This window comes from Schistocerca serialis, chromosome 1, assembly GCF_023864345.2.
Source record: "Schistocerca serialis cubense isolate TAMUIC-IGC-003099 chromosome 1, iqSchSeri2.2, whole genome shotgun sequence".
NCBI lineage: Eukaryota > Metazoa > Arthropoda > Insecta > Orthoptera > Acrididae > Schistocerca > Schistocerca serialis.
In genome coordinates this window covers 1048312529-1048331473 of record NC_064638.1, presented here as the reverse complement: position 1 = coordinate 1048331473, position 18945 = coordinate 1048312529, and the positions used below count along the sequence as shown (strand labels likewise).

Sequence of the window (18945 nt, the reverse complement as noted above, 5' to 3'; positions counted from 1 at the left end):
CTTATTAGTTGTATATTGTATTAAACATAAGATAAATTAATATGAATTCAGCACAGATACAAATTTTGTAAAGATATTATATAGTTGTTAAAATGTACCCTGACAAATCCTATATCACAAATGTGATCATTGGGATGATAATAAATAAATAAATAAAATAAACTATTTTACGTTTTTTTCATATAGTTCAGTAATTGTCACCCTGTATCAAGGAGTTGTGGTATCATCTAAAAATAATTGAATTACGTTTTTTTCATGTAGTACTTCTACATCTACTATATATTTTGTTAAGGCAATGTTCCACAAAGGCTTGAATCAGATCTCTTCAGTCTCCAGCTTCTGTGATGTTCTTTAAGCCTGGTTCAGACTGACCTCCCAGTCTGTCCAATGTAGCAAGAGCGACACTCCCAGCGTATGATCTTATAAACCTCATTTTCTGTGATGGCTAGTTGTTTGCTTTTCAATGCAAAAGATAAATACCTATTGTCTAAGGGACATAGCAAAGCACAGAGAAACCCTTTGCCTTGAAAATGTTATGTATCTTGTTTGATCTTTTCCCTAGAAAAGGTAATCTGCACCATTTCTTTTCCAATTTTTCTGTCGGAAGAAGACTTTGGCCAGGAATGCAATACAATAAAGACAAAGCTATAAATAATTAATTTGACCCCAACATCATAGACAAAATTCTTAGTAAAATGATGAACAGCACAGATAAACTGGAAAATTAAATTTTTTATTAGAGTGTATCAAAAGATTCAGTAACTAGAGCAAAAATTTCCAGAGGTAAGTAATGTAGGCATATGCTACTATTTGCATTACCTATTTTGAAGGCCACCCAAAAAAAGAAAAAAATAGTTTGCGGTGCATTGCTGCACTTAGGAGAAGGTACACACAAAAGCACGGAAATTGTCAATGCTGTGCAACTAAAGCAATATGTAAAAGGACCTAGGTTGTCACACTCTTCATGGTACTCAGTAGCAGCAAAAGTGGCACAAACAAGTTCACATGAAAGAAGAATGTTTTTTCTCTGTTGGCTGTGGATATCATCAAATTCACACATGAAGAAAGTTGGACAGTAACTCCACATTGGTTCACTCTACTTCAAGAATATTTTTCCAAGCTTTTTGAAAGAATTTAACAGAAAAGTGCAGGAAGAACCACCAAAAGAACTTTGCTACACTATGGTGTGCTTCTCACATACAGACCAGTTGACACGAAGTAATCCAGAAACTTCCAAATTGACATCACAGCCCAAGTCTGTTCCTGTGGGAGTTCACTCTCTTGACAAACTACAAAATAAAAGCAACTCATGAGTAGTTTTGAGTTCCTGCTAAAATGACTGAACGCCTGTAAAACATCTCTATGTGACCTTCACAAGGAGGCATATCGTGTAATTTTCACAAAGGTACTCGAAATTTTTGTGTCATAGCCTAACGAAAACTAGATAAGTTTCTGCCACTAACCATGTTGTGCATAGACATCAAGACTGATCTGATGTCAATGGCTGAAAACCTAGTAGGCAGAGAACCATACGACTGAACATAACATTCGATGTACAATGTCAGAATCGTCTCGTGCAAGAACACTTATAGAGTTCTGGATCAAACTGTAGGTTCAGGAAAGTGAGGTAAAGCTGTGTGCTAGAACTGGCATAGAGAACATTTATATGATGACAGTTAACTACTGATCCATCCATAAGGCTGGATATTATTTTGTTAGAAGGCCAATGGCTACCTCCATGTGACGTGTTAGCTGCAGCTACCAGTGTTGTGGCAGCTGAAAGTGGAATTGAGTGTGTCACATGAATAATATACCTGCGACTCTGAGACAGTCTCCATATCACTGGTGTGGCAAGATACTAGATCCCTCCCCCCCCCCCCCCCCAACTAGGCCATAGGGGTGGTAACAGCTATGGAGTAAAGTAAAGACTGGCAATATTGTGGAGGGAGGGGGAAGGGGGGCAGCTATCCAGCAAATGGCTTGGTTACAAAATAGTTTTCTGTGCTTCTGTCTTTATTGGCCTCATCACTTTCTTCTGCCTTTCTTTTACTGTCCTCTTTCCCATAAGCAGTCTCATTGACAGTAAGGAAAACTGGTTTATAAGTTTATTGCTTCTGTATTTTAAACATAGCTGCACAACAGTAACAGTTCCACGTAATAAAATTATAAACAGCCGACCATTTTGACAAATGGATCTATGCAGACATTTGTAAAAACAGCGATGATACATCAGTCCATACTAATGTAAAATTGCCACCTTCTGAAGAAGACAAATTTAAATTTGTTGAAACCTAGGTAAAGAATTCTTTATCCATTGCAACTGGTCGGCTGATTATAATTTTATTTATTGCTTCTGATTCCAATGGTCACTTCTGTAAATTTTTTCAGATGTGATGTGTCAAACCGTGAAGAAGTACTTAACCTAGCAAAGAAAGTCCAAGCAGAGGTCGGTGATGTCAGCATCATCATCAACAATGCTGGCATCATGCCTTGCCGACCTTTCTCGACATACACACCTGAAGTGATACGTCGCATCTTTGATGTAAATGTGTTTGCACATTTCTGGGTATGTAAATTGAATTATTCATAATTTTGCTAACATTGGTTAATTATTTTCCTTGTTATAGACATTAGACTGTTCTGGTTTTTCCCCACTGTCTGTTGTTGTGTAGAATATTCCTTTACCAGAAAAATCTTTATGATTCAATAGAGACTTTAGAACTAATTGTTTAATGATGTGCTTTACTAGTTCAATAAACTTAACATACATGATCTCTTATTGAGCTTATTCACTTTATAATTATTTGAGATAGGTCTACAAGAAGGACAGCAGAAGTGACTGACAAAACTACTATCAAATATCCTTGACATCAATTGGTTGTAGAATCTTTAGAACATATTCTGAGCTCAAATGTAATGAGATATTCTAACAGAATGATCTCCTCCAAGCCCACTGGCATGGATTCTGAAAATACTGATAATAGGAAACTCAACTTGAGCTTCTATCAGGACATCATAAAAGACATGGATTAAGGCAGTCAGGTAGACTTTTGAAAAACATTTGACTCAGTACCACAAATAAGCTTGTTATCAAAGTATTGTCATGTGGGATACCAAATGAGATATGCAACTGGACTGAGGATTTCGTAATGGTTAGACACAGAATCTCATCTAAGATGGGCAGTCATTGACAGACATAGTAGTAACTTCAGGTGCTCCCTATGGAAGTGTGGTGGGAATCTTTCTGCTGATGTTGTAAATAAATGATCTTGCAGACAATAGGAAGTCACTTCAGAATTTTTGCAAGTGATGCAGGAATCTATAAATGAAATACTATTTGAATAAATCTGGACAAATATTCAGTCACTTCTTGATTAGATTTCAAAATGGTGCAAAATTGACAACTCACTCTTAATGTTCAGAAATGTAAAATGGTGAATTTTGAAAAATGAAAAAAACTTAAGTAACTGATGACTACAATAGCATTGACCCACAACTGAAATCAGTCAAATCATGCACATACCTGGGTGTAGTGCTTAGTAGGGACTTGAAGTTAAATGACCACATGGGCTCAACTGTATCTGAAGCAGGTGGCAGGGTCTACTTCTTTGGTAGAATACAAAGAAATGCAGTCAGTCTACAAAAGATATTGCATATATAAAACATTCATCTGACCTGTCATGGAATATTGCTCATGTGTGTGAGTCTGTACCAAATAGGACTAACAGAAATAACATAACTGGCAGAAGCTTTGAAAATTAGCCCATGAAAGCCTACTGCTGGTTCTAGCAGCAGTTTTATGTGATGGACCTAGAAATATACTACAGCTATCTACATATCCCCCGCAGAGGGACAACAAAGACAAGATCAGACAAATTGCAGCACACACAGAGATGCTTAAGAAATCGTACGTCCTTCGCTCTGAAACTGGTACATTTGAATGTATTCTCTGCCGAGCAATTCAGTAGTTCAATGTTTTGTAGAGTATAGGTGAAGATGTGGAGGTAGTGAGGCATACTACCTTCTCCCTCTGCTTCAGAAAAAATAGAGTGTTTTATATTATTTTGATGATGCTAAACAATGATAAAACGTAAAAAATACTCTAATCAGAGAAAGTAATGTCCATGTAATGAATAATATAATTATTTGTGCAGTCTCCCACAAAGTAATACTAAACTATTGCATCCCGTATGTATGACATTACATTAATAATAAAAATAGTGTTTAGCACAATGGTAGGTATTCATTGTCTGGCATCAGCATGAAATTGTAAACTACTGTTCAAGTTTGTAAAGTAAAACCCATTGGTTAAAATCTTAACCATTGTACTTTCTTGACAATCAGTGCAAAACTGCTGTAAAGTACTGAAGCATCTCTAAACAGCTGTTGTGCAAATTCAGGTACTTATAAATGACTGAATGCTTCTTAATAAAAAAAAAAAATACTGAAATGTTTGCTCAGGTGGGACCAATATAAAATTTCAGTTGTGAGCTCTCTGAAAAAGAGTACAAAGAATTTTCAAAAGTGGCAGGCACATATCTAATGAAAATATTGGAATTAAATTTGTTAATAACCCAAAATTGTGGAAATTAATGATAAATTTGGTTCTATTTCATTAATAAATTATGTTAAATAATCAATGTTATTGGAGTTTTACTTATTTCATTGGAATGCATTTGCTTCCTCACCGGGAATGATAAAAGGATACAAGGCATTTCCCTTCCAGCCTCCCACCCCCACCAAAAAAAAAAAAAAAAAGGTCACACACATGTACTTACATTGATTCTCCTGATCATAAGTTAGTGTCCAATTTATTTATTTTTATTTGGTCCTGTGACATCTTGTGTAGATATAGTAAAAGTCAAAATATAATGCACAGATAAATATTGCAAATTTTTCTTATAATGACAACACAGAATGTTTCCTACAGACAATGCAGTTATACTGTACACATATGTGGACACATTTAGACATAAAAACAATACAGAAATTAATCATGATACACATTCAGTCTTAGTAACATTTAATATACATGCAATAGATATGATACAAATGATTCCTATACGTAAAACAGCTAGACAGTAGATGCATATGATCACATTTATACAATTTGCTATACATGTTCACCATTTTATGTTTCTCACATAGAGTTAGTATTTGCAATGACTGGTAATTTTACTTTGGAGTTAGATACGTGAGAGAAATGATTATTAGTGCAATTTCTAATTTCTTTATTATGTACAGAGCTGTTTTGTTTACAAGCATTGAAAGTTGTTAAAATATCCCTTACAAATACTATGGCTTCATGTATATACAAGCACAGAAGGTTGAGGACCTTTAATGTTGGGAAAGAGAACAATATGAATCTTTTCTCTTTTTGTTGCAAATGATTTTAACAGCTCATTTTTGTGTTTTGAATATAGTTTGGCTACATGGTGAATTTCCCCAGAATATGCTTTCATACCTGACTACAGATTGGAAACGTGTGTGATATGCCTGCAGTACTGTTTCTCTATTACAGCTTGAGTTCAGTATCCACAGCATATAGCCAATAGACGACATCTTACTTGTTGGAGCCTGAATGTGTGTGTTTTCTATTTGAGATCATCCTACATATGTGTTCCCAAAAATTTCACGTCACCAGTCTGTTTTAAGCTTTTGTTGTTTGTTTTCAGGTGGAGGTGATTCTGTTGCTTTTTATAGCATATTTGAAAGTTCATGGCTACAGTTTTTTCTGTGTTTATAATAAGGTTATTTTTTTTTTCAAACCTGTCTGACAGTTGCATCAGTGTCCTATCTGCTGATGACTGAAGGTCTTTTTTTATATGATCCTGTCATCAAAATGCTTGTGACCCACAAACAGAATTTTTCTTTGGCATGAAGGAATAGGATTTGAGCTACCGTAATGCAAACCCTTGTTGCACACCATATTTCTTGAAAGTTTTCGCTGATGAGTTTCTGTTCTTATGATGTGTCCAGTTGTATGTCATGTTTAAGAATAAAGTTTTGTTGCAGGTATGTGAGATACGATTTGATCAATTCATTTGGAAAACCTTTAATACCAACACTTTCTATTTTGTGTAGTAGAGTAGCGTGATCTATAATGTCAGACACTTCAGACAAGTCCAGAAATATACCATTAGCCGTTTCCTGTTGGTCTATGGCTTTCAGGGTTGCATTTACATACTCATAGACAGCTGTGTCTGTGGATCTAGATTTCCAGACGCCATGCTGATGGTTTGATAGTAATGAATATGTTGTGGATTGGCAAGAGAGCCAACCCACTATGAGAGGAAGCCAAAAGGCACGCGTTTTAGCTCACGCAAGCTGGCGTGAGGTCTGGAACAGGTCAAGGAAATTAGACTAGCAAAAAAGGACGTAGCTGTGGAATACTTAACTTTAATCAATAAATGGTGAACATCGCTCTTGACAGTACTTGTTTTACAGCATCAATAGTAACTGATGATGGTGCCTTGGTAGGTCATAGCAAATGACGTAGCTGAAGGCTATGCTAACTATCGTCTCGGCAAATGAGAGCGTATTTTGTCAGTGAACCATCGCTAGCAAAGTCGGCTGTACAACTGGGTCGAGTGCTAGGAAGTCTCTCTAGACCTGCTGTGTGGCGGCGCTCGGTCTGCAATCACTGATAGTGGGGACATGCGGGTCCGACGTATACTAACGGACCGCGGCCGATTTAAAGGCTACCACCTAGCAAGTGTGGTGTCTGGTGGTGACACCACAGAATATTTGTTTTTAAATTCCTGTAGCCCATTGTAAAAGAGCTTCTCAAAGATCTTTGAGAGTGAATTTCAGAGGATCAGCAATATACTTCCCTGTTAGTTTTATAATGCTGTCTGGAATATCACCAACACCACATGAAAGTTTTGTTGGTGAGCTTACTGCCAGTATGAGCTACTCTTGTGTGGTCTGTTTGAGAAATATTGACCCTTTGAGAGGTGTGTTTCTAGTTTGATAGTTTTTTGTATAAGGTCATTTGCTATATTGCTAAAATAATCATTAAAGATATTAGTTGCTGTGTTGGCACCAGATACTTGTCCACTTTCCAACTACAGGTTAATTCTGTTTGCAACTGTCTTTACACTTGTTTCAGATCTGATAATGTCCCATGTGGCCCTTACCTTTTTTATGAGATATATTAATCATTTCTCTTTTTTTAATGAGGTCATGGTAGATCTTCTTGTATAATTTTGTATAATTTCTTATTTGTAATGATACAGGATTGTATTTTTCATATGACTCTAAGAATATTTTTGTTGCACTGGAGGTTTGTATGCCAGCTAGAAAGGCTATGTCAAAATAATGCTTATATGTATCGTGAAAGTTACTGCTGAACATTTTATTTGTATCTGTCTCATTGTTCACTTCATCCCATGTTTCTTGGCTTAGTAAGCAGCACAAGTGTATAACGTTACTATCAATGAAGTCCATAAACTTACTTATTTTTGACTGGTGGCCTTTTCGGTGAAAATTTTCATGATTGCTGTAGCCTGTATTTATTACTTCAGTGCTGTATGGATAGCAGGTTTCTTGAATGAACATTTGGTCTAGGGCAACCTCATTGTTTAAAAAGATTCATGTTGGTGTGTATACAATGGAGTTTAGAATGAAACTTTTTGTCATGTTCAGTAGTTTGTCTCTATGATTTGACTGTTTCAAAAAAATCAATTTTGAAGTCACCACATGATCTTATTTTTGGTTGGTTTAGAGTATTTAAGAGCATTTCTAGGTTACATAGAAAGTCTTCAAAGTTTCCATCATGGCATCTGTACATAGTGACAATAACTACGCTCTTATCAGAAAGTGCAATGGTTGCTATTTCAGGATCCTTTTTTTTTTATACAATCAGGATTTGTTTCCATTGCTCTATACTTTAAATTCTGCTTTACAAATATGATTGTTGCTCCATGTTTGTGACAAGACTGCACAATGAATTGCCTAGGAGGAAACCAGGAATGTTTAAAGTATACATTTGCTGCTTTCCTAGGCAATGTTGAATTATGCAGATGACATCAACATGTAAGTCAGATCCCAGTAGTACTTCTAGATTTTGTAACCTGTTTGTTAATGATTGAGCATTGTGATACCTTATACTAAAAGGGGGAGCGCTGATTTTGTTTTCTTTACTATTGTCATTGCTTTTATTCATTTATAATGAACTGCTTATCTTAGATAAGGTCATATCTCTCTTTATTTTGTGGCTCATTGATTAGTTAACTGTATATGATTACCTAAAGAGTAATAAGAATATGGATGTGTGCAGTTAAAGCAGACAAATGAGGAAGCTAATAAGAAAAATTATCTTAATATATTATGAAATGGAAAATTTAAATCCCAAAATGTAAATTGAGATGGTTACAACTACATGTACCAGCAAAACAGAGAGCCTGACTGACAGCAACTCCAAACAGATTAAGATACTTCTAGTTTCAAGTATACTTTTCATCAACAGAAATAGTGTCTAAGATGTATGTTATAGTTCTACATTCTTACGGTTACTGTAGATTTTTTTCTTCCATTTATGTCCTACATATTTTTAAACTGAGATGAATATAGAATTAATGAAACCACATGGAGGGGTATTAGTCTTTCTTCAAATTCAGTGTACTATCTGTGTATAAATATAGGTTTTGGATAAAAAGTAATGTGACTGATTTTTTGCTGATGCAACTGTACTCCACAGAGCGCACTCACCTGGAGAGGGGGGAGATTGGTGGTGGTGGGTGTCTGGCCAAAAACGTGTGGTGTGCTAGTCTATTGTGGGATCTTGTCACGGCAGCATTATGCATTTAGTGGACACATTGCAAAGTCGTCAGTCATGGCGCAACCTGCAGCAAACAATCGAGCAACATTACATCATCAAGTTTTGTGTGAAACTAGGGAAATTTGGTATGGAAATGTTGGATATGTGTCAGCAAGCCTACGGTGAGGATTGCCTGTCAAAAGCCCAGATTTTCAGGTGGGTGAAGAGCTTTAAAGATGGCAGCATTGATTGAGCATGAGGCCTGCTCCAGACGCCAGTCAACCAGCAAAACTGACAAAAACATTGACCATGTGCACCTTTTATTGAACACCAACCATCGGATGAGTGTCAGGATGATAGCAGACGATCTCAGACTTGATAAAGTGACAGTGCACAACATCATCACCAAATAATTGTTGATGAGGAAGATCTGTGCCAAGAAGGTCCCAAAGATTTTGTCAGACGTTCAAAAGCAGACACCTCCCAAGACAATCTCAGAGCCTTGAAGCTGATCCAGAATTTTTAGATAATGTTATTACCGGAGACAAAACCTTGGTGTTTCAGTACAACTCGGAGGCAAAGCGCATGAGTGCCGAATGGTGTACTGCAGCATCCTCATGTACAAAACGGACTTGCATGAGCAAATTGAAGGTGAAGGTGAAAGCCACACTGATTGTGTTTTTTGACATCATGAGTTTGTGCCCCCAGGCTAAACTGTCAACAGTGCTTTTTATTGCAAAGTGCTCAAGAGACTGAATGCCAGGGTCCATCGCATGAGGCTAGCCATCGCTGATTATTGGAAGTTGCATCATGAGAACGTGCTGAGTCACACCTGCTTCTTGGTGGCCAGCTACCTGGCCAAGAAAGAGATTCCCCAGCCCCCCTACAGGCCTGTTGTGGCCCCGCCAGACTCTTTTTGTTCCCCAAACTAAAAACTTGCCTCAAAGGACACTGTCATGGGATCCTGGAGAAGGTCAAAGCCACCATGACAAGGGCTTTGAAGGCCATTCCAGACTCAGTGTTCGTGGCAGTGTTTGAAGTGTGGAAATCTTGAATGCAGTGGGTTATTAACTCTCTAGGGTCATATATTGAAGAGTACTAAGTGGTTGAAGCGATATCTACAATAAATTTTGATTCACAAGCTCAGTCTCATTACTTTTGTACAAACCCTGTATAATTTATTTTTAACTTTTGGTTTTTGTTTTGGAATATTAAGAGATCATTCCAAAATGGGGCTGTCATAAAGTCTCAATCCATTTATGAGAAATAATGGATGTATTTACATAATATATAATTATAATATATTTATATGAAAACATGAGCCTACTACCACCACCACCACCACTACCAGGATAATCAAGAAGAATATTTATGCTAGAAGGGTGCATGTGGCTGTTGTTAATGACATGATTGCACAGTTTATCTCACCTGGCTGTGCAACAAGAGTCCGCTCAGAAATTTCACAAGGCAGCACCATTTAGAGCAAACATACAGTTATTTGTCAGTAAGTTCCAAATAAATGGAAACATTGCCGATGGAGAACATTGTAGGATACCTCTTGTACCACAAGAGACCATTCAGAAAATTGGAGAAGCAATGGATAGAAGTCCAAATCCATCAACTTTTTGTTAATCAACAAATTGGACATGCCAAAATCAATGATTGTGAAAGTTTTGCACTTTATACCAAAAAAATCTATATCACATTATAAGTGCTTAACAAATTAGACTATGGAGATGATGAAGCTTGCCAAGATGCATGATAAAATGTGATAGAAATTGTTAACAGGAAACATTTACCTTGATATACTGGAACAATTCTGAAACCATAGTTTCAGCAAGAAGGCATTGCTGACACTGTTGTGTTTCAGCAGATGAATACTCCCCTCATTTTACTATTATGGCAAGGGAGTACCTAAATTGAAGATTTGCCAACAGATGGATTGGCAGATGTTCAGCAAGACTGTGGCTATAATGTGGCTATAATGTTGAATTTCTTCACTTAGGTGTATATAAAGTCAAGAGTGTACAAAACAAAAATAAGGGATCTCCAGGATCAAAGAGCTTGAATCAGAGATGCAGTGTTGGCTCTTTGACAAGGTATGCTTCAGAATGAATTCAGATCAGCTCTACAACAATGGAAGCACTGTTTCAAAATGGATGGAGGCCACATTGCAGTATAATGAAAATGTGTACACATATTGGCAATAAACATAAATGTGTATTTTATATTTGCATTCATTATTTCTTAGAAACAGGTCTAGACTTCATGACTGCTCTGTATAGATACTTGAAAAGGAGGAAACAAGATTGTAGAAAGGTCATTGCTTGCACTTGGGATATCTAGATCAATGTAAATGCAATTAGGACTTGAACATTTTGTAAATGTTAAGCATAGTGAATTCAGGTATTTAGACTTGAATGTTTTATTATTTTTAAAGACTAAAATAAGAAATACCTTTAAGTGACTTCTTTCACTTTTTTTCCAAGTAGTCAGTCTTGAAATAAAATAAAATGATTGTCATTATTCAGTTCTCTCTATTACCACATGAAGTGTGCTACGTCAGTCTCATGAAATGATTTCCCCTTATTATGGGCTACTTCTAAAAGTAATATTTGGTATTGGTTAATTTTGTTTCACAGATCTTGGAAGCATTCTTGCCACGTATGATATCAAACAATCATGGACATGTTGTGGGTCTCTCTTCTATGGCTGGTGTAATGGGTATCACAAATTTGGTACCATACTGTGCTAGCAAATATGCAGTTCGAGGGATGATGGAGGCTTTATCAGAAGAACTGCGTGAGAACTTGAAGAACTCTCAAATACATTTCACTACCATCTTTCCATTTATTGTTGATACTGGCCTGTGCCAGAAACCACGTACCAGGTATGTGATAAATATAACAATATGACACTATGTAACTAAAAAACTTTGGAGACAATTTTGTATCCAGTGATGTTTTAGCCAGAGAGTGTAGTTTTTCCACAGTATAAAAGTAACTATCAGATGGTTTATGTACAAAGTTGAATTTTATTTTATGTTTTTATTAATATTATATTTCAGGTTCCCCAGTCTTCTATCTATAGTACAAATTCCAAAAGCAGCATCAGAAATTATTAAGGCAATGAGGAGAAACTACAATGAATATTCCATTCCAAATGGGCTGTTGGACTTAAATCACTTCCTCAGGTATGATCATTTTCTTTATGAGAGTTGTGTTAAAACTTTTTATAATATAGAAGGGTATTTATTTGTTTGTTATTTACCCATTCTATGTGACAATTTCTAACTAAGAATACTAAATGGGTCACACAGATTCTCAATTAACTCATAATCAGAAAAACAACAATTATATTGGCACAATGAACTAAATTAGCTATAAAGGTATGGTATACTAAACAAATATTTAACTTGGTTATTTTAGACAGTCTTTGATGAAATGTTTCTATACAAAACAAGAATTTTTCTGAAATAACATTTTTTTTACTTTAGCTCTGATTTGTTCTCTATTCAACTTAAAACATATAGATAGCTTGTTGTATTATAGAACAAGTTTAATGTACCTTGTGCTGTGGTGCCCTTTACATAGCCATTGACTAATTATAGATATGTCACTGGAATGACAGAGTGATGATAGTAGAAGTTATTTTTGGTAAAAATTGTAAATCTTCATGAATAAAACACAGCTTTTTGTGAATATAAATACAAGGCACTGACTGGAGACTGAGCTCCCAGAAGTGGATGTTTACTGGTGAAGGAGAAAGACACTTGTCTCACTATCTTAACTGCTCACTTCTGCATAGTAAATATCCCTCTATGTGACACACCCAAAACCAAAGTGCAATATGTGAGTGTTAGAAATACAACTGCAAATTATGCACATTTTAATGTTTGAATGTCATACTTAAGTCATGACATTAAAAGCACAGCACAAACTGCCCAGTCTGTTTACTAACTTCCTTATTTTATATGTTCCACCACAGTCTGTCATCTTTCTACCCTCAGAGGAACTTAGTGGTTATCTCTCAGTTTATAAGGCACATTTCCAAATCTGCCGTCTATTCTTGATGGACCTATGTGATGGACAAAAATTTACACACTATTTTGTCTTTAATCAGTTAAGCTACTGGTACCCTTTCATACTGTGTGTGCCTTTTTATGTTAAAGAGGCTTAGCCTTTGACAATGTCTCTGCTGAACATCTTAAGCCTGTTTTTCACCAGGGGCAACCATCTTAGATACGTGTCAGTTGTCTCGTTAAATAGTTCCCCTTACCTCTCCTGGCTTGTTCTTGTATCTTATTAGTGAGTTAATTATTGCTAATGTCTCTCACTAGCATAATAGTTCCATATATATTAACACCTACTGTGTATGTTGTGATCAATAAAATTTGATTCTACATTGTCTTTGTAACCTTTTGTCAACAAGCATTGCAGTTTTGTCCATCAGGAATTTTTTTCCTTGTATATAATGTGTGTTGTCCTTTCAACTCTCCCCTTTATTGACATCAGTCCCAAAAACATTTCTACTGCTTATTTCTGTAATATAACAAGTATTTATTGTGAAGTTCACAAATATATTACACATTGCTTGATTTGAAACACTAAAGATGATCAATAAAACCTCTTGAAATCCATTTTGTTGACCTTCCATCCATAAATTAGTACTTTCAATGTCTTAAAATTCAGAATTTCTTCTATAATTATTTCAGAGTTCTTATCAGATATGGGACTGACTGATATTCCCTGTACCTTCCTAATTCATGCCCACTTCCTTGTTCGAAAATGGACGTACTTTACTCTCTTCTATTTTATTGTTTTTAAAACTTCTGGTAGTGTTTCTTCAGCATTTTCTGATTTTTACCTTGAATTTCATTAATTTAGTCTGTTTTATTATGTGCAATCAATTTATTTACTGCAGTTAAAAAGTATTTATTGTATCTTTAGTATCTGCATTCACTTCTCCAACTTTTAGGAGATGACTGCCTTCTGTATATAGTGAAATTTATCCTGTTCATTTCTTTATTATCATATTTGGCACACTTCTTTCATTTATCTCTTACTGTCTTGGTCACCACATGCAAACCATAATAATAGTTTGTTTCAGCACAAAATGTGTAGTACTTTTGAAAATCTTTATTCATTCTTTCACGTTCTTCTACTCGCAGAGTAAAAAATATTAAATGATGATCTGTAATACTGGTACATGCTGGAGCATGTGGCTTTGATAGAAGTAAAGTCTTGGAAAATGAACTTGGAGTAAAAGAAGGCTTGGGGGGGCATCACTATCAGAAATATCAGTAGATGGAAGAAAAAGAGATTAAAAATGAAAAGGTGAAAGGGGTTAGTAAGGATGTTAGTAACTGACTGTGCAATACTATATTCATTAAAAGTACAAGTAAAAAAATATAGTTAGACCTTAGGAGTCATGGTAGAGATCAGTGTACTGAAGTTTTTCTTGCTCTTCTTGATTACTGTCATCCTTTTCTTCTTTTCATCAGTTTTCTTTGGTACTTTCATCATCATCATCACCATCATCATTCCAGCTAACTCAGTGGGTTGACAAATGAGGCTTCTCCACCAGTCATGGTCACTAACAGTTAAAATGCTCTGGATGTGTTAATGTGCACACACCTTTGTACCTGTCCTTGTGTGCTCTGAATGTTCAGAGCTCACAGGGACAGGTACAAAGGCGCACACATCAACACATCCAGAGCAGTTCAGGCATTAAATTTCAATCCCTCTTCAATGCTATCCCAGGTATATCCTCCTTGCATGGTGTTAGATTTCACCTTATTCTTGTACCTAAGTCTTGATCCTTCATCTCTGAGTGTCAGATCACACATTACTCTTGGTAGTCTTTCAGCATCCATGCATCATGTATGTCCATATCATCTCACCCGCTCAATGTTATTTTGTCTGGTAGTCTTAAAATTTGAGTCTGTTTCAGGTTCCCACATTACAAGGGTCTGTCCCTCCATGTCTTTCTGACTGTGCTATGGATAAACCTCTTTTCAACTGCCTGAATTTTGCTGATACCTTTACTTCTCATGTTCATGTTTCACTATCATATCTCAAAACTGGAATGTAATAGGTTTCGTAGATGATGCTCTTACATTTTTGTGGTACTTTCTTGTTTCATATTAGGTCCTCAACTGTTTGACAAAAGTTACAACATGCTTGGATCCTGTGGGTGATTTCTTTGTCTTGTTTCCTTTGCCATTGTTATTTTATTTCTGTTTAATTTCCCCCTCTCCCTCCTCTCCCCCCCCCCCCCCCCCCCCCCCGCCCCGCCCCGCCCTCAACACCAGCAGGGGTGCAATTTTTACTCTTCTGCAGCTTTACAAAGCCTTGATACAATCCTGCCTTGATTATGAGAGTCTGGTAAGCACTTCAACATCACTCTCAGCCTTGTGGATACTGTATCCAATACACCACTGCAGGTTTGACTTGCAACAGGAGCCTTTCAAACTAGCCCTGTGAACAGCTTACTTGTGGAGGCTGGGGTCCCTCCATTACAGGTTAGGGGCCAACAAAAAATGGTTCAAATGGCTCTGAGCACCATGGGACTTAACTTCTGAGGTCATCAGTCCCCTAGAACTTAGAACTACTTAAATTGAACTAACCTAAGGACATCACACACATTCATGCCCGAGGCAGGATTCGAACCTCCGACCGTAGCAGTCACACGGTTCCAGACTGTAGTGCCTAGAACCACTCGGCCACTCCAGCCAGCACCAACAACAGTATGTCAATTGTGCTACCCAAGTTCACAGCTTCCCTAAGCATCCAAACTACATTCTTCTCTTTCCAATCCACTTCCTGCAACAATTACAGTTCGTGTCTGGTCCCTCATCTCCTTTTGTTTCCTCTTCCACCTCTCCTCTAGACTTGCTCACCTCTGTGGTGCATCCCTTGGACACAGCTTAGTCTTGACCTATCACAAAATCTGAAAGACTTCGTTCCTCTCGAGGCCCTTTGTCATCAATTTTTCTTAATCCTTGCTGCATCCTGGGGTTCAGAAGTAGTCTTTTCAGATGGCTTGATGGTTGCCTGTCAGGTGGGCTTTGCTTTTACTCACAGAGGACATATTGAACTGTGCTCCTTGCCAGATGGCTGTAGTGCTTTCACTATGGAGTTAGTAGCCATCTCTCATGCTCTTGAGTGTATCCATTCCTGCACAGATGGGCCCTTTCTCAGCTGCAGCGACTCCTTGAACAGTTTGCAAGTTCTTGACTGATGTTGCCCTTGCCACCCCTTGGTCATTGCTACCCAGAATTCCCTGTATGCACTGCAACAATGAGGATACTCAGTAACTCTCACCTGGGCACCCGGCCATGTCAGGATCCCAGGGAATGGACTCACAGATAGCCTGGCCAAACTGGCTACTAATAAACTCACTCTTGAGACTGGTATTATGCCAACAAGTTTTAGGAATCTGGAATACATAATGGCTCAGTCTGCTTTACCAAACAAGCTACAGGTGATACAGTATACTACGAATTTGTGGAGGTCCTCCATGCAAGCCTCGTGCAAGGAATCTGCAGTTATTTGCCAGCTGCACATCGACCATACTTGGCTGACTCATGGTCATCTCCTCCATCATGAAGACCCAACCATTGTCATTGTGGTTCTCTTTTGATGGTGGTCTAAATTTTCCTGGACTGTCCCAATGTAGCCACCCTGCTGCAGACTCTTAATCTCCCTTACTCTCTATTAGGACATGATGATGCCTCAGTGGCTGACTTAGTTTTACATTTTATTCATGAAGGAGGGTTTTACCACTCTGTTTGACAAGGGACCACTTAACATTATCAGCCTGCTGAGATGTCGGCAGAACACTCTGTTGCCTCCTTTGTCCAGACTGGGCTGCCACTGACTGGGCGCGGTGGTCCAGCCTGGTCTTGGCCCCACCTGCTCTTTTACTGTTCTTCTACCTTCTCATATAGTCTGTTAGACTTGTTCATCTCTTGTCTCTCTATGTCTCTCTTTGTATTGTTAGTCTTCCGTATGCAATTTCTGAGGGGTGTGCCTCTGATAATTGGTATGGGCTGGGAGGTGTATGTCCCCTCAGTGCACTCTGCTTTCAGCGGCCTCTGGCTGCTGCCTAGATAGGGCACCTTACCTTCCTCTCTTCCTCTGTCTCTCTTTCTTCTTTTTGTCTCTTTTCTTGCCTTTGTTGATGTTTTGTAAACCTTGGAGTTTTCTTCCCCTGGGTTTTGCATGATAGGCTCTCCCTGATCTACTGTCATGTAGACCTGTCTGTTTGAGGAAAAAGGGACTGATGTCTTAGTAGTTTTGTCCCTTTAATCATCCAATCAACCATCTAATCTGCATTCCCAACACTCCACTGTGTCAGACAGTCATTCACATAATATTTGTTTGCCATGATGACACATTACAGTGCACTCTTCTCCAGGACACATGATTTCTCTTCTTAGAAGCAATGCTATAGCATAGTTTACCCAACTCCTGCTCTCAGAGGTGTTGATACGGTATGACTTGGAGAACAGCATTGTGATTTGCGAAGATAAGATGTATCCCTCAGTACATCTACTGCTAACATACTGTACTCCACTATATTCATGTAGCTTCCTCCTCTGGGTGTCCACAACATATCACTTAGCATGGTTTTCATTACACTCAAGAATCTAGTTCTATTAACCATCACTTAAATTCATAAACATAAGAAATAAGTTGTTTATTTTTAAACTGTTTTTCATATAGCTCATTTTATTGTGCAGAAATTATTCTAACTGTTAAATAAACTTTTTATTTATAAAATTATATAAATAGAGAAAAACATGTAATTCTTGTTTTTTTTTTAAATTTTAGGTTGCTGCCACTGAAAGCAACAAACACAATTAAGGATTTTGTTGACAGTGGAGTGGGTGCCCATGATGAGTGAATAATCAGAAATAAAACAATGTCTTCAACTAGCAACTTGGATGTCATTCTTCTACTACAATTGTAGGAATGATAAATTTTGTTTGTAAATACCACAAGTTTACAACACAGAGACTTGAATAAGTGAGCTTCGTGTCAAAATGTGAATATTGACATGTACATAGGCAGTTGTATAGAAAACATCAGATATTTTACAGTTGATTTATTGTGTAGTCTTTTTCTATTACCAAATCACTTACATATGTGGAGTTCAGAAACAAAATTCTAATTTTCTGTGATTCACCATTAATTTTAGTGATATATTTGGCAGAAGATAGGAAAAAGATACTTTTTTCCCTTGCCAACAGTAACACATGTTGTTGCAATTATTGATACATATTACCTACAAAAATAATGACCAACTTTTGCTGTGTGCTATTCATAAAAAAACAGAACTGAAAGACATCCAAAGCAGGAAAATCAAATGAGATTTTCCAGTAACAGATTGTACCCCTTATGAATAAAAAGTATTTCTCTTCATCATAAAAGTATGGTGATGAGTTAGAAGAAGTTGAAAAGACTTCCACAAATGCCAAAAATTATTTAAGGGACACACACGTTCTAACAGCATTTATTTCTCTCTCTCCATTTTGTACAACAATTATAGAATTTTTTTGATACAATACTACAATAAATGTAATTGTGTAAACTTACAGATAAACATGTGATTTTAAAGTGAGTATCTATTTGTCTTTGCACAGTGTACAACAATAAATCATATATATTTTTATATATGTGATATTCTGTAATATATAATGGCAATATGTTATGCAACAAATATGTATTTTTGTACTAGAATACAACATTCTTGCCATCAGTGCAATGTTTTGTGTCTGGATGTGTTTGCAACTCTCATTTGTGCTGTCATTAATACATTTTCCTACATTACTTTGTTACTACCTCTAAAATTGATAATGACACTGGTTTGTTATCCCTCAGTCCAGCTAATGGTGCAAACAAGCTGTTCATTAAAATGCTTCCGTAACAAAGTTCAGGAATTGGAGGAAAATTCATAACTAAGGTCCTTAATAGTTAGTGTGGTTTTTTCCTTCCTTTTTTTGTATGAGTATTTAAGTAGAGTGGGGGGCGGGGGGGGGGGGGGGGGGAGGGGGGGGTTAGGACTGCACAAAGTACTTAAAAACATTGCATGGCCTTCTTCTGTGACCTTATTCCTTTCATTATTTTGTTGTTAGCTTGTTTCCTTGCTTCAGAAAAACATTTCCCCTTTGTTTCCTT

The 18945-nt window shown here is 37.0% G+C and overlaps 1 protein-coding gene across 3 annotated transcripts in view; it reads left to right on the top strand.

The window, feature by feature from the left end:
- LOC126414911 (epidermal retinol dehydrogenase 2) overlaps nucleotides 1-18526 on the top strand; it is a 288608-nt gene extending 270082 nt beyond the window's left edge. For all 3 annotated transcript variants that reach the window (XM_050083391.1, XM_050083389.1, XM_050083390.1), the window contains 4 exons: nucleotides 2389-2566; nucleotides 11404-11651; nucleotides 11829-11954; nucleotides 17599-18526. In XM_050083391.1, the coding sequence (XP_049939348.1) occupies nucleotides 2389-2566; nucleotides 11404-11651; nucleotides 11829-11954; nucleotides 17599-17671 (625 nt within the window). In that variant the 3' untranslated portion in view covers nucleotides 17672-18526. The remainder of the gene's footprint in view (nucleotides 1-2388; nucleotides 2567-11403; nucleotides 11652-11828; nucleotides 11955-17598) is intronic.
- Nucleotides 18527-18945: the final 419 nt, after the last annotated feature.